Here is a 24,037-nt window from a genome sequence, read left to right as displayed (position 1 = left end):
ACGTCCTGCACATCTGAATACATGGCGATCAACCAGTTTGATTGAATTACATGGCCAGCTTGGGAGGGGCACCTCAATTAATAAGTGCCACGAAACCAACTGTGCTAGACACGAACATGATCAACAACTAATTAGTGGTCCAAGAATGGTGAGTACAACTCCTGTGGATCATCAGCATTTAATGTAACCACATGCTGTTTCTGCTCACACCTTCTCTCCTATGCACTATTTCATGCATATCATTGCTTTTCATCTCAATTCGCAACGTCTCAACCGTCTGATCTCATATTCATGCATCCTTGTCTACCAACTCCCCATCACCCCTTGTGCCAGGCATCATCATATGCTATCGGATGTTTTTGCAGCTGGTCCTACTCCCCTCGCCAGGGATGGTCAACGTCACACCATTTTAATGCAATTCCGCATTTACCCTTTAAGAAAAAAACACAGTATAAATAAAACTTGAAGGGATCCTTCTACATTTGTCTCTTTACGTGCCAATGTGTCTTATAGATCCAGCGAAGAACGGACCAGGGACGACACCGCTTTCCGATTAAATCCTGTCAATTCACTGTTGCATTGCATGGGCGTCTCTGTCATCTCTAAAACCAATTGGTCCACACCTTAACCCCATCCTCACACCCAGTGAATGTTTCTTTATTTCTTTTATTTTTCTCAAATTCGAAGCTAAAGAACTTAACCTGTAATTAAGAAAACTGCACTCTTCCGTTTAGACCTTACTCTATAATATTTGCTTTTTTTTTTCATTTTTGTACGAATTTAATTATCTATAAACTAAATATTAATGAATTTAAATGATAATTTCAGTAATATGTACATATCGTTTAAAAAAAAGTAATTCTTTTTATAGAGATAAATGCACACGTGGTATGCGCTAAGGCGCTAATCGTAGTCAAACATCATTGTTTTAAATTACAATATTGCCCTTCAATGTAGAGCGCTTTAAGAAATCAGCCATCTGTCATCTGCTAGCGATGGCATATAATAGAACAGGAGAGCTGAATTTCGTAGTTAAATTGTAGGTTCCTCCCAATTTTCCCGGCACCTATAATCAATCCATCAAATGTTTCCAGGGAAAATTGAACCCCGTTGTATCCAACGCGACGCCTACGGACCGGCGGATAAAGTGGTGGTCGCCGTGAAAGCAGAGAAAGTGATATCCAAGACTGCACTAGCTTGGGCTCTGACTCACGTTGTCCATCCTGGTGATTGCATATCCTTGCTCGCCGTCTATTCTAACTGCAAAACCGGTGATTATGCAATTTAAACTTCGGATCATGCGCAATTTGGAGTGGAATTCCTTTGTTCACTTATGAATTGTGGATTAACGCTCGCTAATGTGTGTTTTTTAGGTAAGCGATTCTGGAGCTTTCCGAGATTTACTGGCGATTGTGGGAGTAGTCAGAAGGAAAGGCTGCCGGACCGCGTTTGTGAAATATCCGAGTCCTGTTCTCAGATGGTGCTTCAGTTTCATAACCAAGTTGAGGTAAGCTCGAATTTACGTATTTGCCAACGTCAAGTTCAATACAGTTGTCCACGGACTATTCGCATTATTTGTTACTATCTTTCATTAACCTGTTAAAATCTTTTTCTTTTTCAAAATACCAATGTTTGTCGCCCTTGCCTTACGGTCCAAACGAGCAAGAGAATTAGCGATTGATATTGCTCCGAGAGACAGTGATTGAGCGGGGGGAAGGGGTGGGGAGAGTAAGACTGGCACTGGACTTCTATTAACTATATCACTATTGTTCATAACTTTTGCCTGAAAAGGCCTTGAGGCAAAGCCTGCTGTGAAAAACAAACAAATTAAGTTTAATGATAGGAAAGGCATGTGCTCTGGAATTTCATGTTTCAAATTTCGAGGTCAAGTAGGGGCCACGGGAATCTTATGGTGCGTTGGGCTCCGAGTGGATCATTATTTATTATACTAGGAATATAGATTTCAACTCTAGTTGTATGGTAAAACACATATTCATGCTTCCCCAATTTTTATACATTCCTACGTGTGATTGAAAATTACTGTTAAAATTACTTGGAAAAATGAGAATAAGTTATTAAAATTGATTTACTTTATTTGGGTTCAGAGATGCGGAGTGATATATTCTAATTTTTATGGCAATGTCTTCTATGTGTACCTTAGTCTTTTGAAATGTTGGAGAACTAAAAATTAAGAAATTCTCTTTTTGAAAAAAAAAGAAGAGAAAGAAATTTCTCAACAGGAAAATGGTGTGTGAATAAGAGTTTTGCCATATTGGTGTTTGCATTTGAGTTGAGTCTTATGTGTTGATACGTTGCTTAACTATATTTTATTTGCAATCCTTTGAAATAGTTGATGATTGTCTGTTGACTGTAGGTGGGAGTGAGGATTAAGGTTGTGTCAAGCAAATCTGGCAGTGCTGTTGCAGCTGAAGCAAGGCGTAACGGAGCCAACTGGGTTGTACTGGACAAGTAATTATACATTAAAAAAAGTATTATTTCTTATTTCTGAGCTATGACATAATAATTGATTTATACTTATCTTCCCCCCATTGGTAACTCCTTCGCTTGTGGAAGTAGTTTTTATTAATGCGGCCATGCTTCTTAATAGTAGAACCATGACTTGGATATTAAGATTCTGCTGACTGCTGGTGAGCTGACTAGACTGACAAAAGATGTTTTTTTTTTAACATGCCGAATAACTAATCGATCAATAACTTGTGCATTTAGCAAGGACCCGCCTAAAGACGAGTCAGCCAATGAGATTAATGTATATGTAAATTTGGCCTTCAGGTCCTCATGGTTAAGCTATACCTGCCAATGTGCCTCTTGGAGCATTGGTGAATTATTGTGCAGATCATGCCTGATGAAAAATTGGTGTCTTCATACCCTAGCCTGGATTAGTTAAGGATGTAAACATACCTAATAAAAACCAACTTATTGCGTTCTTCATCATTATCAGTTTGTATTTAGTTTTATAAATGTTATTAATTTAGTCTTGGAAAATCCCACAGCGGCATACCTTATGGTTTGCTTTTTAAATACAATCTCCTATGGGATATAACCGAAGAGATCTGTGCTAATTGACCCTTGGCCTGACCATTTCTATTTCCAGTGTCGATGCAGCCTACTGAGTACTGTCTGATACAAGTGTGGATCCTTTACAGCTTGATAATGGTGAATTGAATATGATGAATTTACATCAATAAACTGTTTTCTTCTTCTTTTTTTTTTTGATCTGTTAACCATGATGAATTTCACTGCCTAGTCTTCATTAGTGCCTTTATGTTACAGTGATTGTCTTACTCAAATTGATTTCACTAAGCGCATGATGAGTTTCTGTTGTATTCTTTGCAACAGGTAAAATGGTGTTGCAAATTACTGGCCATAAATAAAAATTATTGATCCACATTTAGCTGTTTAATCATTCATATTATCAACTTACGGATACCTGAATGCTGTGGTTCTTTTTCCTTGCGTTAGAAAATTTGAGTTTGAATTGTATTTCATGCCTCACATATTTATGTGATAAAACAGAAAATTAAAGCAAGAGCTAAGGCATTGCATAGAGGAGCTTCGCTGCAATATTGTGGTGATGAAAGGTTCTCAAGCAAAAGTCCTTAGGCTTAATTTAGGATCCTCAGATGAAGTCCAAACCCCATACTATTCTGCTGCCTCTTCGCCAGAAAGGGATTTTGGAGGACACAGGATGAAGCATTCTACACCAGTGAGCAGCCCTGAGGAGTCGAGTACTTCCTACTCGAGAACCAGAGACGATTCGTTATCAAGTTGTGACTCAACAACACCCCTTTTTCTCATTTATAAACAAAATCCCCTTTTCGAAGGAACAAATAAAGGAAAATATGCACCAGAAGATAATCAAAATGACTCTGATGACTCACTTGCAGCTCATTGTTCATATGATAGGCTTATCACTCTGTCAGCAAACCCAACATCTTCTGTAGCTAGTAATAAAAATAGTGTATTGTGGATTCCCCAAAACCACCTTGTTGATGAGAAGTGCCCAAGAACCCAGAATCAAAATACTTCGAAAAGTAGATCCAAAGCTTCTGGAACTCTACTTGACAAATTTGTGCAGTATGATCAAGATTCTAGGGCTGGTATAGCTGAGTTCAGCCGTATCCATCAAAAGGAATACACTGCAACCTCAAGTATAAGAAATGCAGTTTCCTTGGGTAGAACATCTTCAATGCCTCCTCCTTTATGCTCACTGTGTCAACACAAGGCTCCAGTTTTTGGAAAACCTCCAAGGCAATTTTCTTACAAGGAGCTAGAGAAGGCCACAGAAGGATTTTCAGATATGAATTTCCTGGCTGAAGGAGGCTTTGGCTACGTTTATAGAGGGGTATTAGGGGATGGTCAGGTGGTTGCAGTGAAGCTGTTAAAGTCTGGCAACTCTCAAGAAGATGCTGATTTCTGCAGGGAAGTGAGGGTATTGAGCTGTGCACAACATAGAAATGTTGTGATGTTGATTGGATTTTGTATTGATGGCAAGAAGAGAATGTTGGTCTATGAGTACATATGCAATAGCTCCTTGGACTTTCATTTGCACGGTAATCACATTCTCTTTTCTTAATACAGAATTATTCACAAGTACTTCTCATGATGGTTTACTGTCTTTCTTCTTTCTCACTATGCGTTTGTCTGGTTATTAAATTTTGGCTACATAACATAGATGGGTTGTCATTCTGATTGTGATGAACAGGAAACAAGAAAGCACCTCTAGATTGGCACTCACGGATGAAAGTAGGAATTGGGACAGCTAGGGGCTTAAGATATCTTCATGAAGATTGTAGAGTGGGTTGTATAGTGCATAGAGACATGAGGCCCAATAATATACTCATAACGCATGATTTTGAACCCCTGGTACTTTATTTAACTTTGCCTGGTTTTTTCAGAGAAGTATGATGTTTTTACCATTTAGATTGATAGAACCTTGAAGCCTGGTTATTTGAATGTGCTATAATATGCTATTTGAGTCTTCAAATTTCTGACTGTGTTGCTTTAGGCACTAAAGGTGCCTATTTGAGTCATCAATTATCTTATCCAAACTACACTGTTGTCATTAGAATATCTCATTAAAAGCTAGTTTGTTATGAATGCCAACACCTCTTTTATTGTGGTAACTTATTGTAAGGACTCAAATTTAAAACATGAAATGCTCTGCATTATAAAGGGGACTCCACTTGTTATCGTGAAATTGCACTACCATAATTGAATTAACACTGATGGAAGTTTTGCCATGCTTTACTGCCTTGGTGTTTAGGTTGCTGATTTTGGGCTTGCTAGGTGGCTTTCTGAATGGAATATTAGTACAGGGGGACGAGTCATCGGAACTTCAGGGTACTTGCATATTCTGCTTTCTTTTTGTGGCCAGTTCTGTTGAATCTTCTTTGTAGCATTTGTGACTTCTGTCGTATTGATTTTTCCAATAATCTTTAAAGGATGCACTTATCATATATTTGTAATTTGATTAATTCCAGGTATCTAGCTCCAGAGTACATCAACGGTGGAAAAATTACACAGAAAGTTGATGTTTATGCATTTGGAGTGGTTTTGTTAGAACTAATGACGGGGCAAAGAATGAGTGAGATCCATCTTTATGAGGGACAGCATTTCTTATCTGACTTGCACACTCTTGCTGCACTAGAACCAAGCCATGTCTTGCAAAGTATATATCGATTACTGGATCCATACTTGGCCACTGAGAAAGGCCATGAATTTTCCCATCAACTAAAGGCTATGGGTCAAGCCGCTTTTTTGTGCTTACATCCAGATCCAGAATCCAGACCTGCAATGTCAAAGGTTTGCTTACTTATCCCATTATTTCTGTTTTATTTTCCAACACATGGTTCCCTTTATAAAAATGTGTACTTTTTATACCTGCTTCTTAGAGCCATTCTCTGAAATGAGGACTGAATGTGAATTACCAGGTCCTTAGAATACTTGAAGGAGGAGATCTGGTACATTCTTTGGGCTTGGACATGAATCCAGCTGGTAGTAGAAGTGGCCATTTGCGAGGTCTGAGCTTACACAAGGAAGATAAAATAAGTCACTCTCGCAAGCTTTCTCATTAAAAGTTGATTCTACACTAACTGGCAGTTGATAGTAACTGCCACATACCAAATGCGCTGACTTGAGAGTGTGTTCTCTGTGCATAGTTCTGAAGCGATCATTTTTCTTCCATAGTAAGTTGCTTTCCCAGTTGCAGACATGCTACCTGAGTTTCTTCCCTGATGCAATCCTTTTATCACCATATCATTAGGTTCTTATATAAATCACATAGTAAGCTGTAAAGAAAGAATCACTTGCATGTTTGTGTTTGTAGTTCAGTTATTCTTTACTGCTAATATGACAATAAAAGAAAGTGTAAATCCATGAAAGTAGTAGTTATAGTGTTCTTTTGTGCTTTCGCAGCTGCTTCTTGGACTTTATGCTTAACGGTGCTGTTCTTTTTCTTGATCTTATGATTGGGCAACACCACAGCAGGACAGCAGGAAGCCGGGCAGATAGCCCTCTCTGCTTCATAATCCCTTAAATTCTACCGTAAGAGTTATTGCTCAAAATAATCTTCAGCAGTCCTTGTGTTCGCTTTCGAGTGGTTACCATGTTCAATTAATGAGATTTGGTATAATATTAACTAATGCTGGAGGAAATATGTTTAGAAGTTTAGAGCCGTAAGCACATGACTACGATTTTGATGCCGCATCTTTCTTTCTGACCCTGTAGCGTTATGACACATTTCCTGATTACTCGGTCCATTCACCCAACGCAACTTCTATTTTTGGAAGAGCTTACTTCGTACATGAAATGTCTATGGATATTATTTTCCTCTCTAGTCATTCTTGAAAACTACAAGGTTATGTGCCTTTCGCAGCATTATAACACACTCGAGTCAGTATTTCACCAATTGATTTGAGTAAAAAAATTAAATAAAGCGCAACCATGATTCATGAGCGAGCGCTCCAGCATCTTGGATGCGCCTTGCGAACCCTTTTAGTTGTCTCATGGTTGATAGTTACCTAGGCCAAAGTATGAAGTAGAGAATTGCCTTCAATTACTGGGCTTTGCTTCAAATATACTCTTTAAGACAAACTTTCGGCCGGGACTGAAGTTTCAGCATGCAGGCTTGTGTGTTGTACCAGCAAACCCAACAAAACTGTAATTTTACGAGGAATGGAACGAAATTTGCAGCTGTCATTGCTAAACTTACAACCCTCATCTACCATTAATTGCACTTGTACAACTGAATCAATCTCAAAAGTAACACAATTGTTAAAACAGTAGTCCCATAAGGTAAACCTTCTCCTCTCTGCTCTAGTCAGGGCTTTTGACGAGGAAGTTAAAATCAGCAAAGTAGGTGCAAAGCAATTAATGGACATAAACCAATTTCACAATTGAAAAATGCTAAAAATTTGATAAACAAATTTCAAAGTGTAAACAAATATAAAGGTTCATTGCAAATAAGAAATTCACTGAAAATACATAATTATACATTTATTAAAATCAGCTTGTACACAGCCCCCCCTGCAAATTCTCACCTGGAATCATAAAATCACAAAAAAATACAGAGGAAACTTTACAATCTCAGCAGTAAGCTATTAAATATTAGCCACACAATATACAAAACCAAATTCGTCATGACTCATGAATGCAAATCCTTTTTTCTTCTCCGCGAGCAAATCAACTCCACTTCAACCACACCCACCACGTCTCGCTGGGCAATTTTGAGATCTTTAAAGACTCGTGCATTACTAGTTATGCTCCACTGAAGATCGAATAGTCCCGTATGACTATATATTACCGCCGGCTCCGTCGATTCCATCGGACGGTGCAGGTTCCTCATCAGGCATTTGTTGTTGTGGCATCACGGCCATCTGATTAACATCAGGAGCCAACTCAGAAACGCTCCAAACCTTAATGGACTTATCCAGGCTCCCACTGTACACCACCCAACGTTGATCTCCATCTTTTGATTGCTCGCGATCTTCCTCCACCGCCAAGCACTTGACGGGCCCGGTGTGCCCAGTCAGCACTGAAAGACACATGTGAATACTTCCCTCTCTCCTCCACACGCAGATGCTCTTATCCGCTGATCCGCTGAACAACAAATTCCCTGCAGCCGCGAGGCACAGAACCGCAAGCTTGTGGCCCTTAAGGACCCCACCGTGGGCCAACTGCTTTTCGCGTTCCCAAAAATTCACCACCCCATCACTGGAACCACAGTAAAGCACCGAACCGGAGGGGTTAACGGCCAAAGCTGTAACCGCGCACTCTTGTTTCAGCAACGTTTGAAGCATATTGTGCTTGGTAGTTTTGCCATGCTGTTCCCTTTTCCACACTTTGACAGTTCCGTCAGCTGAGCCTGTAAACACCATGGCTTCGCTGCTTGCTACGATGGAGTTAACAGCGTCGTCGTGAGCGCTGACAGATCCCAGGCATTTAGAGTCTGAGATTCTCCACACTTTGAAGCTTCGGTCCCAGGAAGCAGAGTACAAAAGGGTATTATCTTCGTTAAAGCTCAAGCACGAAACGGCATCAGAATGTTTGATCCAGAGTGCGGTTCGGTGGTTTCGAACTTGGATGTAATTGCTTGGCTTGATGGAGCTTTTGAATATGTCCTTTAATGTTGGTAAAGTTCCAGAGCGCTTGTGTACGCTTGGATTCTTTGGAGAAACCTTCCAAACACGAATCTTCCCGTCTTGGTGACCCGTGAAAATCTTCTCCCCTAATATTATAATCGCCTTCACCAAACCACTGCTGGACTTAAACCCAGAAAACTCTTTCAAATTCTTCCACACTCGAATGTTCTTGCTATCTGAACCAGTGTAAAGAAGATCCTTAGTGGCAGCCAATGAGTAAATATGACCCTCTTCACGAACAAGAGAACCGATAAGTCCATTCTGTGAAAGATTTTCGTCAAAAGGATTCCATGGAGATTTGTTGCTAGAAGTTGTATTATTCCAGGGTGACATGGTCATAGGAGACCCTTCACAGCTTAATCTATTAGAGTCGAAAGACCCAGGAGCCACAGCCGAAGCGCTGCTATTACGAATAGAAAAATCGTCATTATCATGGATGGTGGAAGACATGTTAGGATCAGAATGCAAAATATTACCAACTTTCGATCTGGGTATGCCCCTCCCAGTATCAACAGATTTAGCACGATCACCTCCGTCGTCTGGCATTTCAATTTAAGTAACAACAGATAAAAGGAGAAATGAAAAACTGAAAGGGAAGCGAGAGGAAGTTGAGGATGCCCAAAACGAATTAGTTGAAGGCGGGAGAGGAGACAGCGATTGTACTAACAACTAAATAGCGGGAAAGGAATGGTAATACAACACAAGGGATAAGAGCTTGTGACACGTGTCCCGTTAAGACGTCACCGTTAGCTTGGAGACGCACAGAGATTTGGCTGGATACTAATAATAACAAAAGGGTTGACTTAATTATCTAAGTATGGTTGTTTTATTTCTGTGGTTGTTACTTTAATTGCTAATTATTTCTGTGGTTTTATTACTTTCTATTTTTTCACAAGTTTTCATCACGGACCTCACCTCTTATAATTAATTTTAATTTTATTATATAAAAGTAGATGACACCTGTGTACTGTATGGGGGCCAATCATAATTCAAGACCATGTCAGTAATGCTTTTTGTTTACCACGTGTAAAGACCCCGTAGCAAATATAGTAAAGCATTGATTGCTTCACAACAATATATCTTTTTGGACTTCATTATTATTTCAATTTGAATTATTATTGAAAATATCTTAAAAGATATTAAAAATTATTATTTAGAATAAAAAATTTAACATCTTGCTATAACGAAGGTTTGTTTATATAGTTATGAACTATGAATCTAACCAATTAACTTACTCTATAAATACACGAGTTCTTCACTCATTACTAAATTCTTTGTACACTCTTTACTAATATCTTTTTAGTATTTAAAATCCAACCTACTCTCTCATAAGCTAAAAACAACACCAACAAATATAATTCCAAAGAAGATGAAGAAGACCTAAAAATCTTAAGTTCAGTACCCGTCACTAGTCATGTGCGCTAGACAAAGAGATGGTCCTGTGGTGAATTTGACGGTGTAAGCGCCACAACAAGGTGCGGGTTGCTGTGCAAGGTTTCTTTGGCTTTCCCGTTTCATCCAAAACCGACTTGGGTAGGTGATCCTTTTGCTTCACCGTCATTCTTGACAAACGTAACTGCTACCAAAGTATACATCCCAGCTACTATATATTTTATTCCTTTTTTTTATTAATGTGATTGTTTTCTTTGTAATTTCTTTTCTTAATTTGTCGTGCCACATACAGAGCTGTATTTATATGACTACAGATTTCATATTCAATGATTTTTATTTCGGTTCCGAGCAATTCAATTATTGATTTAAGATGAATTGTTTAATCGTAATCAAACTGGCTATTCCGTTATTGTCATTGGAGCAGAGAACCAATCAAATTTTTGGCATTTTTTATATACAGTTTAAATTCTTAAATTATTGACTGATTCTCATCTTAAATTTAATAGGATGAATTTCCATTTAACTTTAAATCATCTCCTATAATTTCTAGGGTATTAACTTCAACTTGTATCCTCATTTTAATTTGTTTTAAAAAATCAAGTGTTTACAAATACCTTTTTTTTCATTTAAATATTTTAAAGTAATATTTTAAAAAATTTAAGTGTTTATTAAAATACTATTGAGATTGAAGCGTCTCATAAATAAAAGTGCTAATTTATAGATTTAAATTTGATTGGTAAGAGTGTTTTTTTTTATATAATTATATAAATAAGGTGTAGTTATTAATTTTAAAGCAGATTTTTGTTATTTTATTTTTTTCTAAAAAAATCTTCAAACTTTTGGGTTAAACGTATATTAAAAGCAATAGAAGTGGTGTGAAAAGAAGAAAGACTGGCTCTGCCCTGCCTCTGCCTCTGCCTCTGCCTCACTCTCCACGTCTGTAGATTATTAGTTTTATTTGTCGTCTTACATGTGAACTCATCTCACTCTATATCATACCTTGTAGGGAAAATTATATGTTCTGCGGAGCAAAGACTCATAGCGACAAACACATCACTACCATTATTTGAATTCTTTCTTTTTCCATATTTAATTATACCAAAAGAAAGTGTTGATGTTAATTACTTCTTCCTGAGTCAGCACCATAATTTCAGTGTTTCAAGCAACAATTTCAATCTTCAATCTCATCCACATTGTGAACGCAGACTCATTTACTTTTACCGTTGAGGTCTTCTCCCCTTGCAATAATCCAAACTTCCCTATATTTGATCAAATTCTTGTTGGGTTATCACAAAGAGACCAACTTCTGAAAACTATGATCCTGTCAAAAGAAGATGCTCTCGTCTTCTTCTTCTCAATCTTGATTCTTTCAATAATCAAAGCTCAAGCTTCCCCTTGGTGCAACCGTACATGCGGTTCCAACAATCTTCCTTACCCTTTTGGATTCTCCCCTGGTTGCAAAATCCAATTAAATTGCACCAGAAATGGAGACATCCTCGTCAATAATGAGTTTCCTGTCCAAAATATAACCCATGATAAAATAAGAATCCATGTTGAACCCAAATGCAACCGTTCAATCCAATCTTTCCGAGAACTATTTACAAGCAATTTCGCACCCACGTCGACCAACGCCATCCTGTTGCACAAGTGCTCCAGCTCCCGGGCTTGCAATATAACTACCTTAAATGTGACGACTCATTTCGAGTCTTTTAATTGTTCGAAAGAAAGCCACTTAAGTTGCCTTTTTAATCTAACTACTGGCCGTGTTGCTGGTTTCTTTGATAGAAGTAGTCATGGGCTTGGCAACTGCCAGTCTCTTTTGTCATCCATATCTTTCAACGGCGTGACGTCGTTGGAGATTCAGGTGATGGACCTAGGATGGTGGCTTCAGGGGAATAAGTGTCACTGTTCTAACCATGCCAACTGTAGTGGTGTTGTTATAACTCCTGCTGGACCCGGATACCGATGTCAGTGCGAAAATGGTTTTCACGGTGATGGATATGCAGATGGTGCCGGCTGCAGAAAAGGTCAGTTTTACTTAGCAATTGCTGCTTTTGACTCTGCAAAAATAATAAAACGCCTCTGTAAATATTTTATTTAAATATTATTAAGAGAGATATCAGAGAGAATTATCAAATATTTAGTAACTGTACAGAATACTGTAGGGTTGTGCACTAATCTGTTAAAATTGAAAAATCACGGATCAATTTAATTTAATTTTTTTAGCTTGTTTTTTAAATAAATCAGTTTGGTTCTATTACTATATTAAAATGTTTTTTTTTAAATTTTTTTATTATTTTTAAAAAAATTAAAAAATATATTTATTTTAATTTTTTTTACTCTAATTGAAAAATAAAAATAAAATTTCTATTTTTTAAAATTTTATAAAGGAAATAAAAAATAATTTAATATTTATTTTTTATATTATATTGAGAAATTAAAAAATATGAAACTTTATGAACGGATAGACTTTATTTAATAAAATACGATCTTTAATAATTATATTTATATATTTAAGTATATATAATTTTTTATTTTAAATTAATATAAAATGTATGATTTTTCTTTTTATTTAAAATTAATATAAAAATCAAAGTAAAGAGTATTATAAAAAAAAGTAAACATATTTTCTAAAAAAATAATGATAATATAAACATATTTTTAAATTTTTTCAATTAAAAATAATTTTTAATATTATATAAAATGAACCCGTTTTTTAAATTTTTGATAAAAATAAAAATAATTAAAAGAAAACTCCTTGGGTTTTCGAAAATGATTTATGGGTTGCTATTAAAAGCATAGCGTGTAAAATTGTCATATTATTATTTGTTATTTTCCTAAGAAGTGACAAATGCAGAGTATTAATGAGATAGCCCAATCCAGCAGGGGTCCCAAGAGTTATTTTAAAATAATAATAAAGAAATTAGTGCAATTATCTACTATTGCATATTTTAGTTTCCATGCTTACAAATTACTTTTAGACTCCAAACTGACCCTTGCTGCTGCTAATCTCCGTCTCCTAAAAGCTAAATACTAGTTTGTTTGTATGTTCACAGCCTCTTGCAATCTAGCAAATCATTTGAATGGGCAATGCGGAGGAGCGACAAGAATCACAGTTTTAATTGGAGGAATTGCTGCTGGAATAGCTTTCATGGTCACCCTTGGTCTGCTGTGCTGTTTCATTCGAAGACGGTTCACTTCAAAAGCCAAAGGCTTCACAGAACTCCACTTAGCCGAAACTACAGGCATCCACATTCCCATCTACCCCTACAAGGAAATGGAGACAGCCACAAATAGTTTCTCAGAGAGACTAAGGCTTGGAACTGGAGCATATGGAACAGTTTATGCTGGTAAACTCCAAAATGATTTATGGGTTGCTATTAAAAGGATCAAACATAGAGATAGTGACACCATTGGTCAAGTCATGAATGAAATCAAACTCATTTCTTCTGTGAATCACCCGAATTTAGTTCGCCTCCTGGGTTGCTCTATAGAGAATGGTGAACAAATTCTTGTCTATGAATTCATGCCCAACGGGACATTGTGCCAGCATTTACAAAGAGAGAGAGGCGATGGACTTGCCTGGCCGGTTCGCCTCACTATTGCTTCTGAAACTGCTCAAGCAATAGCTCATCTCCACTCTGCTATCCACCCCCCAATATTTCACAGAGATATCAAGTCAAGCAACATACTTTTAGATTACAATAACAGGTCCAAAGTTGCAGATTTTGGTCTTTCTAGACTTGGCATAACAGAAATATCCCATATCTCAACAGCCCCACAGGGAACTCCAGGGTACCTTGATCCTCAATACCATCAGAACTTCCATCTTTCAGATAGAAGTGATGTTTATAGCTTTGGGGTTGTTCTTGTCGAGATCATTACAGCATTGAAGGTGGTAGACTTTTCCAGGCCCCAAAATGAAGTGAATTTGGCTGCTCTTGCTGCAGACAGGATTGGAAAAGGGAGATTAGATGAGATTATAGACCCATTCCTTGATATCCACAGTGATGCTTGGACTCTTAATTGTGTGCACAGAGTGGCAGAACTAGCATTTATGTGCCTGGCATTTCAGAGAGACATGAGACCTTCAATGATGGAAGTTGCAGCTGAACTAGAGCAAATAAGGCTAAGTAGATGGACACCTTCAGAGGAACTAAATTGCACATCTTCATCCAATGAAACATGCAGCTCTTCTTCATCTAATATCAGTGAGAAGCCACTCTGCTCCACTGATAAGAAAGCCCAGGTGGAAAATAGTAGAATTCTGTTTGCAGAGGCCAATAGTGAGAAGTCCATGGAAATGGAGAAGGACAATTCACCTGTTTCTGTGCAAGATCCATGGTTGAGTGAACAAAGCCCACTCTCATGATCAAGCAGTCGGATGAAGTTTGAACCAAACAGAACCTAAATTATATTATAAAGAATTAGGAACGGCGATTAGCCGTCAGCAGGACAGGTGTTGGCATTCTCTTATTATAAAGATCCATGTAATTAATGACTGAAAACTTATCATAATTTTCTTTTTTTTAAAAAAAAAAATCATTGAGGCAAAGGTTAACAAGAAAAACGTAGGAGAGTTCCATATACACGTTTGCCTTTTATGGAAAGATAAGATTTTGTTTATGAAATTGATAAGATTCGATCTATTAATGGGAAATGTACAACTACAACACAGATTTTATTCTCTTCACTGCAAAATGTATAACTTACTCACTAAAATATTTACATCTTTAAACTTTTGTATCACTCCTCATGCCCTCATAAATTTAGGCCTCATTTTTACTAATTCGTTTTTTAAAAAATATATTTACTCAAAAGTATATTCACTAGAAAATTATTTATGGGAAAGTAAATTTTAATTTGTTTAATTGGTATTTTAAATTTTTAAAAAGTAAAACTGTTTTAATGAATTTAATAATGTAAATGACATAAATACCCTTACTCTAATATCAACACTAATCATTAATTTAATATAATATATTTTACTTATTTGGAGTAAAATGAAAAAAAAAAATATTTGTGCTTAGGTACTTACTTTGGAGTGGGGTGGATAATTTATTTACTGTTACGAAAGAGTAAGGAAAGCTAATTGCTTTCTGTGCGTATGGGATATGTAAACAAAAATGGTCCGGTTTAAATTGATTCAAATAATTTTTGTACTCACTTTTTCATTTGATCCAAAATAGTTGAATCAAGTTATTTAATAGTTTTGTACTGGCTATTATATACGATTCGAAATTACCATAATTCGCCAATACAAATTGACAATTGACCGTTACACTCGGTCTTGAAATTGTCGTAATTCGATGTGGAATGATTTTTCACAAGTAGGCAGCTGACCATTACACTCGATCTCAAAATTGTCGTAATCTGCTAATATGGGATGATTTCCCACAAGTAGGCAGCTGACCGTTATATTTGATCTCGCTAAATTTATGACGTTGTCGTTGCAATTGAATCAGATACAATTGCTAATCAGAACCAAATTCTCGGATATTGTGGTTTGTTAGTACCTCGAGCGGTTCTATCTCGTCTCTCACGGGTAGCTCTTTTCTTGCAGGTCCACTAGTTCTGCATAATTTATCTGATTCAGGGTGGTTCTGATACCAATTAAAATAGTTTAGCGATTCAGATAATTTTTTGATCTACTTTTCACTTGACTCAAAATAGTTAATCCAAATTATTTAATAATTTTGTGATAACTATTATATACAATTTAAAATTACAGTAACTCGCGGATGTGAAATGATTTTTCATTAAGTGGAAAGCTGACCGTTACACTCCATTTTGAAATTACCATAATCTATGGATGCGGGATGATATCCCACGAGTAAGCAACCTGAAAAGGATTGAAGAATCCAACAAAATAAAAATAAATTAAGAATTTAGTTGGTGGAGGTGCATAAACAGGTGCAACCTCAATCCATTTTTGTATATTTAAATCGTTACTGTTGATGTACATATATACAAAAGAAAACCTGAGCTAGCCACAGTCCAAGAATTGAAGGAGTGTGTGCTAGCATTTAGTTAGATGTAGAGCTATTCTAACGGGTTAGTTAAGATACAAAATTGACTAACTGATTTCCTTTACACCCCCCCCCTTCAAGCTGGTGTTGGGAAGAAATCAACCAACCCAAGCTTGGACACAAATGTAGAATAAGAATGAGAAGGTAAAGGTTTCGTAAACATGTCGGCAAGCTGCAAGGAGGATGGAAGATACGGAGTGGTAATGAAACCTGCTTGCAGCTGAGTACGAACCACATGACAATCAATGTCAATGTGTTTTGTCCTCTCATGAAAGACTGGGTTAGCAGCAATATGTATGGCTGCCTTATTATCACAATGTAACGGTATCGGTTGAACAATAGTAATATGAAAATCAGTCAAAAGAGAAGATAACCACCAAAGCTCACACACAGTAGATGCCATGGCGCGATATTCCGACTCAGCAGAAGACCGACTCACCGTATTCTGTTTCTTAGTCTTCCAGGAAACCAATGAAGTACCTAAGAAAATACAATACCCGGTAACGGATCGACGAGAATCAACACAAGATGCCCAGTCAGCATCATAAAAGGCTCGGAGTTTCAAATCATTTGTTGCTGGTAAAAATAATCTCATGTAACTAGTTCCCTTCAAATATTTCACCACGGTGAGAGCAGCTTTTAGATGCATAGTATGTGGAACCTGCATATATTGGCTAAGTTGCTGAACTGCATAACTAATATCAGGCCTGGTCATGGATAAATAAAGCAACCGACCAATGAGTCTCCGGTAAATCTCAGCATCTTGCAATGGCTGTCCCATATCTTTACTCATTTTAATGTCTTGAATATACGGACTAGCTGTAATTCGGGCATCCTGCAAACCTGTATCCTGAATAATATCAGTAATGAATTTATGTTGTGTTAACAACATTCCTGATGCCAAACGTGCCACCTCGATACCCAAAAAATATTGAACATCGCCGAGATCTTTAATAGTGAATTTCTTATCCAAAAAATGCCGCAAATCAGTAATTAAGGTGGCCGAAGGACTAGTAATCAAACAATCATCAACATAAACTAAGATAGCAATAAAAGAACCGCCATGACCCTTAGTAAACAAGCAATGATCGAAAGAAGATTGTTTGAAACCTTGTGTCATCAAACTGACTGTCAATTCTTTATTCCATTGCCTGCCGGCTTGCTTCAACCCATAAAGTGATCGCTGCAATTTGCAAACTTGGCCCTTCTCCGCTTTGCCATAACCAGGAGGAACTTGCATGTAGATATCTTCATCAATGGACCCGTGCAAATAAGCATTATTGATATCAAGTTGCTTCACTGGCCAAGAATATGCGGCTGCCACAGTTAAGAAAATTCTTACTGTTACTAACTTGGCAACAGGAGAGAAAGTCTGATTGTAATCGAGACCAAGCAACTGGTTGTACCCCTTGGCGACGAGCCTTGCTTTATATCTGTCTATGCTCCCATCTGCATTATATTTAATCCTGTACACCCACTTACACCCAACAGGTTTAACGTTAGGAGGCAAAGCAGTTAAAATCCATGTATGATTTTGTTCTAAAGCATCCAATTCGTTTTGCATAGCATTTACCCAATTCATATCAGTTTTAGCATAATTATAATTGCAAGGTTCTTTGATTTTAGATAGCTGGGCAATAAAAAACATATGAGAGGAGGAAAAATGAATGTTGGAATCTGATGTATTATTGGTAATATAATCAGTCAACCAGGCAGGAGTTTTCCTCAGTCGTGTACTTCGACGAACCGGTTGTGGAGATGCAGGTACCACAACCAAATCAGTTTCAGTTCCCATAGCCAAATCAGTTTCAGTGCCCACAGTATTATCAGCATCAAAAGAAGAGCAGTCAGGAAGATCATTATCAAGACCCAAAGGCACGGAATTAGTTTTAGGTAACGGTGCGAGTTCAAGTGGTGGGTCGGTGTTTGGTGATGAAGCAGGACTAATAGAAGATTGCTGTTGGTGGGGCGTATAATTGGTATCAAATAGACAAGTGGGTAAAACAAAAGCTGTAACATCCTCTGGTTTGGTATAATGAAAAGGAAAAAGAGTTTCTTGAAACATAACATCTCGTGAAACAATAATGACTTTAGTAGTCAAACAGTAGAGTTTATAAGCTTTTTGGTTTTGAGCATAACCCAATAAAACACATGGGAAAGCCCGGGGATCAAATTTATGTTTGTGTGGTTTGGTGTTGGTAGCATAACAGAGACAACCAATTGTCCGAAAATAAGTATAATCAACCTGTTTACCATGTAACCTTTCATAAGGAGTTTGCCACTGTAAGTTTTCGAAAGGCAACCGATTGGTAATATGGGTGGCTGCTAACAATAATTCAGACCAGAAAATGGCAGGTAATTTGGATTGGAAAAGTAGTGTGCGGGCGATGTTTAAAAGAGTTCGGTGTTTCCGTTCTACAACTCCATTTTGTTGTGGAGTGTAAACACAGGTTCGTTGATGTAAAGTGCCTTGGTCTTGCAAGAAAGTACTACATGCAACATTAACAAATTCAGTACCATTGTTGGTGCGAATGTTCTTTGTCCGTTTAGCAAAATGTGTAAACACATAATGGAAAAAAGATTTCAATGCAAGCAACACCTGATCTTTAGTTTTCAGCATATAAGTCCAATAAAAACGACTATAATCATCAACTATTGTTAACATGTAGATCGCATTTGTAATAGACTTCAATTTATATGGACCCCATAAATCAACATGAATAAGATCAAATATATTCTCACTGGAAATCATACTTGTAGGAAAAGACAGCCTTGTTTGCTTAGCAACAGGACAAATAGGACACATTAACTCAGCATAATCACATTTAGCAACTCCATCTATATGTTTCAACCTTTTAAAAGAAACATGTCCTAATCTAGCATGCCAAAGCATAGCTAGATGGTTATTATGCTCAGAACAATGGCTAACAGAATTGCAATTGCTCTGTTTATTAAATGAATCTGCTATCAAATACTAAAGATCTTCAAACACTGTTCCTTTGGCCAATACTTCTCTAGTCTGTAAATCCTGGAATAAACAATATTCGGGGAATAAGTGCGCAGATAAACCACAAGTCCTAGCAAGCAAGCTGACTGACAATAAATTGCAACTGAACGAAGGAACATATAGAACATTGTATAAAATAACTCTGGAGTTCAATTTAATATTTCCAATGTGTGTTACTAATCTGGTTGAATTGTCTGGCAGTCGGATAGTCTTTGGTGGATGTAATTTAACAACTTGATCATAAAAATTGAGGTGGGGTGTGATATGATCAGTTGCGCCCGAATCGACTATCCAATTATCCTTGCAATTAAAATTAATACTAGTAAAAACTGAATTGAGTAAAGTACCTGCAAAATTCACGTGTCTGACATCTCCATCATCTTGATCATTACTGCCACTTCTGGAGTTGAGGAATTTTTGAAATTCTTGTTGCAAGAAATTTGTCATCCCTTTATCGAGACCATCAGTTCCTTTCTGCTGCAGTCCTGACTGCTGTAATGGTGTCTCATCAGTTGCAACACGAGTAACATTATTAGCTCTGAGATACTTTCTGACGTCCACCCCTCTTTTCTTCTGTAATTCAATGAACCAATCTGGATATCCGTGGAGACTGAAGCAATCGTCCACTATGTGTCCTGCACCTTTGCAATTGGTACAATATTGCTTCTTCTTGTCCTCTTTTCGAGATGAAAAGGAAGCCCTGTTATTTCCAGTTCCCGTGTTGCTTCTGTTTCCAGAAAAATTTCTTCTAGTGAGCATTACTGCAGCAGTCTCAGAGGAAGATGTGCTATCAATTTGCACTTCTCTTTGTTTCTCCACACTCATGATCATGGAGTATGCTTTATTAATTGACGGTAAAGGATCTTGCAAAAGAATTTGATTCTTCACGTTGTCATACTCATCTCCTAATCCCATCAAAAATTGCATCAATCTCCTATTGCTGTCATAAACTGTAATTACGGTACCAGTTTCACAACAAACAGGCAGTGGAGCTAAACACAATAGCTCATCCCACTTCTTCTTCAAACTTGTGTAGTATTCTGTCACAGAATTACTACCTTGCTTGTACCCGGCTATATCTCGTTCTATCTGGTAAATCATTGGCCCATTGCTCTCGCCATAACTGTACTTTAACTCGTCCCAAAGTATCTTTGCGTTTTTGCAGAATACAAAAGCGTCAGAAATATCCTTAGACATGGCATTTAGCAACCATGATACAACCATGCTATCTGCCGTTAACCACTTCTCATAATAATCTGAATCAAGTGCCGGAGCTTTAATTTTTCCATTAATAAATCCCAATTTCTTCTTAGCTCTGAGAGCTATTTGAACCGACCAACTCCAAGAGAGATAATTGGGCCCTCTCAAAGGAGTGTTCACGAGACTGAATCCAGGAGCGTCGGAATTGTTAACATGATACAGATCATTTTCGCTATTCTTTGTGTTTATAGCAGCGATGATCTTCGCTAAATCCTCAGGAGTCATCATTGTTATCTATTGGCTAATCTCAAACAACAAAGGTATAGAATGCAGAGATTAGAGAATAAACCTTAACCAGGCTCTGATACCATGAAAAGGATTGAAGAATCTAGCAAAATAAAAATAAATTATGAATTTAGTTGGTGGAGGTGCATAAACAGGTGCAACCTCAATCCATTTTTGTATATTTAAATCGTTACTGTTGATGTACATATATACAAAAGAAAACCTGAGCTAGCCACAGTCCAAGAATTGAAGGAGTGTGTGCTAGCATTTAGTTAGATGTAGAGCTATTCTAACGGGTTAGTTAAGATACAAAATTGACTAACTGATTTCCTTTACACAACCGACTCTTACATACACAATCAAACAAAAATTGTTTACTAGGTTCCTAAAACAAATAAGACCTTAAGAATTTTCAAGATGAGGAAATAAAAGATCAAAATTGAAATGAAAAAACACTGGGTGTATGCTATATAGGCATAGGTTTTGCTTGTTTTTGGATATTTTTCAATTTAGAATAGAAAATAAATATTTATTGTCTATTTATATTTAATAAAAATAAAAAGTGTAAAGAAAGGAAAGTGATAAAAAATATAAAAGGATAAAAATGTAATTTTACTAAAAGGTCTATGATTTCTTATTTTATCTTGAAAATAATTGATGGAAAATTAAATCTATTTTCCTCTCCTCTCTTATATTTCTTTTCTGTATTGTGTAATTTTCATCTCAATTTTTAATGTATTTACTAAATTTTAATTTATTTTTTTTATCTAATACTAAATGTTTCCGATTAATATAAATAAAAAATATTTTTTCTTTTATCATTCATTTTTCATTTTTGTTCTTTCTTCCCCCTTTCATTTTATTTTTTTATGTATTTACTCACATAATTTAATTAATATTTTTATATTTTATTTTTAATCACAATAAAAAATTTATTAATCATAAAAATATTAATTAGATATAATTTTATTTTAAATATTAAATTTTAGATAATTTTATAAATGAAGTTTTAATTAACATTAAAACCACTGTATTGTATTGTGTATATTATTTATTAATTTATTTTAAATATATAATATTTTTATATTTAAAATAAAAATATATAATTTTATTAAAAATAAATTATTTATTAATTATCATTTTATTTTAAAAGTTAATGAATAAGTTTTTTAAATAGTTATTTATATAATTTTTAATAAAATTAATTTTGGATTATTATTATTTTTGTGGAATAAGATTTTAATATTTAAATTTTAAAAATATTTTAAAATAATAAATTATAAAAAATAAAATGAAATAGAACTTATATATTATATATATTCTTTTGAGTTTATTACAAAAAATTACAATAAGCGATGATTATTATTTGAAAAAAAAAAAACACAAATCTGCAATAGATAATTTTATTAGTTGAGGGGAAACTGCAGGGTTTAGCAAAATCAAGAATTACATTTCGCTAAATGAAAACGTCAGGTTCCCATTTTATTTCCAGTACACATGACCCACAAGATTTAAAGATAAAATGATACCTTACCTGCAACATTTGCAATTTTATTCAACTGTTACACAACTGCATGCCTTAGAAACTTGCCTTCTTCAACGACGTAATCACGACGGTATGCCCCGATGACGTTGTCTTAACTTGGACTTCAAACGAGTCGTATCGTCGAAACAATTCTACCACGAAGAGTCTAGATATAAGTATCACGAAATCTTTACCCGCGCACTGTTTGTTTTCCAACGTTGGACTTTCTGTTTCTGGCCCATTTGACCACAAAACGTGCTTCAATAATTTTTCTCCTTCGCCTACGAAACGATCTGCCACGTACTCTTCAGGGTCATCGAATATTTTGGGATCTTTCGTCGCGAAAGGTTGATACCCGAATATCATCTCCCCTTTTTTCACTTCATACGCTGCGTCGTGACTTTCAATAATTAAGTCACTCTTTGCTTTCCCGTACTGAAACGGTACCGGAGGGTCGATACGGAATACTTCGTAGACAGCAGATTTCATCAGTGGCATCTTTTCTAGAGCAGACATTGTCACCTGCCCACCATTGGATTCTATAACTGTTCTGATCTCTTGGGCTAGCTGGTTATGGAGTTTGACACCTGCACCGCCGATCCACGTCAGTATGCTTGGGAAGAAGATCCTAATGCCACCAAAGGTATTAAAGCACGTAGCGAAAAGGATGTTGTGGCAGGCGTCTTCTCTCGAGAGCCCCATCTTCTCAGCCTCGTCGAGAACGGATCCAGCGGAGGAGGAGATGTAATCGTAGAGTCGCTTGTACTTTTTCTTGATGAGAAACGGCGGGAGAGGAAAGGTGTGAAGAATGGGTTCTTCCAGGAATGCAGGAAGGCCCAGTGTGATAATAGGAGCGAGATGAAACAGTACCCATATAGCTATTATATTAGGTCCATTAGTCCCGAGTTGAGTATCCACGGGATCTACGCCGAAGTAACACCGACCCAAGAAGCTAAATGCAGCTTGCTCGCCGGGACTATTGTAAGTGACTTTGCCCTTGGAGGCAAGATCCTTCTCCAGACTTTCAAACAGTTTGGTGTAAGTCGAACTGAACTCAGGGATCATGTGACTGCTTCGAGACATCAAAAGATAGAACAAGAGTTTCTTGAGTTGGCTGTGTCTCGTCTCAGAAGGGTCAAGGTATGAGAGCACACGGTAGCCGCCCGTTAGTTTTGTGGAGGGCATATAAGTGCCAGTAAAAAGGTCTCTCTTTTCGACTTTGCTTACATCAAAAAGAACAGGAAAGCTCTTCCCATCAAGCGAGACGATCACGCGTGGATTACTGGAGATGAAAGGGCCAGGTGGCATGTTGACTCTGTACACCGTCGACTCGTACTTTTGAGCTCTGGATCTGAAGAACTCATCAACGCCTTGATGGTAGAAATAATCAAGTCGATCTTTGATGGGGCCGATGAAAGGGAGACCATAATCGCCGGGGATATCACGAAGGGGAAGTCCGGAAACATCAGTCGAAGAAGAATCGTCGATTGGGATGACAGAAGCCGAAGCCATGTTGGAAGGGAAATGGTAGAGTTAATGTCCTGGAAGATGTTTCAGGAACTTGGCAGGATTTGGTATGACGACAAAATGTAGGAACTGGAGATTGTGGTGTGGAAGGGGAGGGTCGCGGTCTGTGTTTTATTTATAGCGGTGGGAGGTAAGACTAGGGTTGAGCGTTATTTATTCAAATCTAAAAAAATTAAATGAATTCAATTAATTTAAAAATTCAAGTATTTTTAGAGTAATATTCGGTTTAATTTAAAATACTAAAAATAGTAAAAAGCATGTTATCCTCTGGTGAAGTATTGTGAAAGGCATGCATTTTTTAAATGGTTATATTTTAATTTTAGTAGTAAATTATATTAATTATTTAAAATACTAAAAATATGAACATATTTCTCTTAAAAAAATCAAAAAGATAAGATAATTGTGATTCTGA

The 24,037-nt window shown here is 36.7% G+C and overlaps 4 protein-coding genes across 7 annotated transcripts; 2 read left to right on the top strand and 2 right to left on the bottom strand.

The window, feature by feature from the left end:
- Window positions 1-993: 993 nt before the first annotated feature.
- Window positions 994-6,855, top strand: LOC110606925 (inactive protein kinase SELMODRAFT_444075). Of its 4 annotated transcripts, none has more exons than XR_002486584.2 (9): window positions 995-1,271; window positions 1,374-1,507; window positions 2,375-2,469; window positions 3,535-4,571; window positions 4,724-4,884; window positions 5,285-5,361; window positions 5,502-5,823; window positions 5,952-6,206; window positions 6,505-6,855. XR_002486584.2 is itself a non-coding variant. In XM_021745934.2 (8 exons), the coding sequence occupies exons 1-8, from the start codon at window positions 1,085-1,087 to the stop codon at window positions 6,093-6,095; spliced, it is 2,112 nt and encodes a 703-aa protein (XP_021601626.1). In that variant the 5' UTR covers window positions 994-1,084; the 3' UTR covers window positions 6,096-6,430. The 4 variants fall into 4 exon arrangements, 2 of the variants coding, with proteins under 2 accessions (XP_021601626.1, XP_021601625.1); XR_002486583.2 differs by having other exon boundaries at window positions 6,436-6,855; XM_021745934.2 differs by lacking the exon at window positions 6,505-6,855 and having other exon boundaries at window positions 994-1,226; window positions 5,952-6,430.
- Window positions 6,856-7,453: 598 nt separating this feature from the next.
- Window positions 7,454-9,302, bottom strand: LOC110606445 (protein JINGUBANG). Its single transcript, XM_021745247.2, has one exon. It carries the CDS (start codon window positions 9,204-9,206, stop codon window positions 7,812-7,814), a length of 1,395 nt encoding a protein of 464 aa, XP_021600939.1. The 5' UTR covers window positions 9,207-9,302; the 3' UTR covers window positions 7,454-7,811.
- Window positions 9,303-11,150: 1,848 nt separating this feature from the next.
- Window positions 11,151-14,613, top strand: LOC110606446 (wall-associated receptor kinase-like 14). Its single transcript, XM_043953240.1, has 2 exons — window positions 11,151-12,079; window positions 13,109-14,613. The coding sequence occupies exons 1-2, from the start codon at window positions 11,368-11,370 to the stop codon at window positions 14,422-14,424; spliced, it is 2,028 nt and encodes a 675-aa protein (XP_043809175.1). The 5' UTR covers window positions 11,151-11,367; the 3' UTR covers window positions 14,425-14,613.
- A 7,339-nt stretch (window positions 14,614-21,952) lies between these two features.
- LOC122722370 (allene oxide synthase-like) lies at window positions 21,953-23,741 on the bottom strand. Its single transcript, XM_043952984.1, has one exon. The coding sequence runs from the start codon at window positions 23,608-23,610 to the stop codon at window positions 22,153-22,155; it is 1,458 nt and encodes a 485-aa protein (XP_043808919.1). The 5' UTR covers window positions 23,611-23,741; the 3' UTR covers window positions 21,953-22,152.
- Between the last annotated feature and the right edge of the window lie 296 nt (window positions 23,742-24,037).

The sequence above is a fragment of the Manihot esculenta genome, chromosome 18 (assembly GCF_001659605.2).
Source record: "Manihot esculenta cultivar AM560-2 chromosome 18, M.esculenta_v8, whole genome shotgun sequence".
NCBI classification, from domain to species: domain Eukaryota; kingdom Viridiplantae; phylum Streptophyta; class Magnoliopsida; order Malpighiales; family Euphorbiaceae; genus Manihot; species Manihot esculenta.
This window is presented reverse-complemented; position numbering and strand designations above follow the sequence as displayed.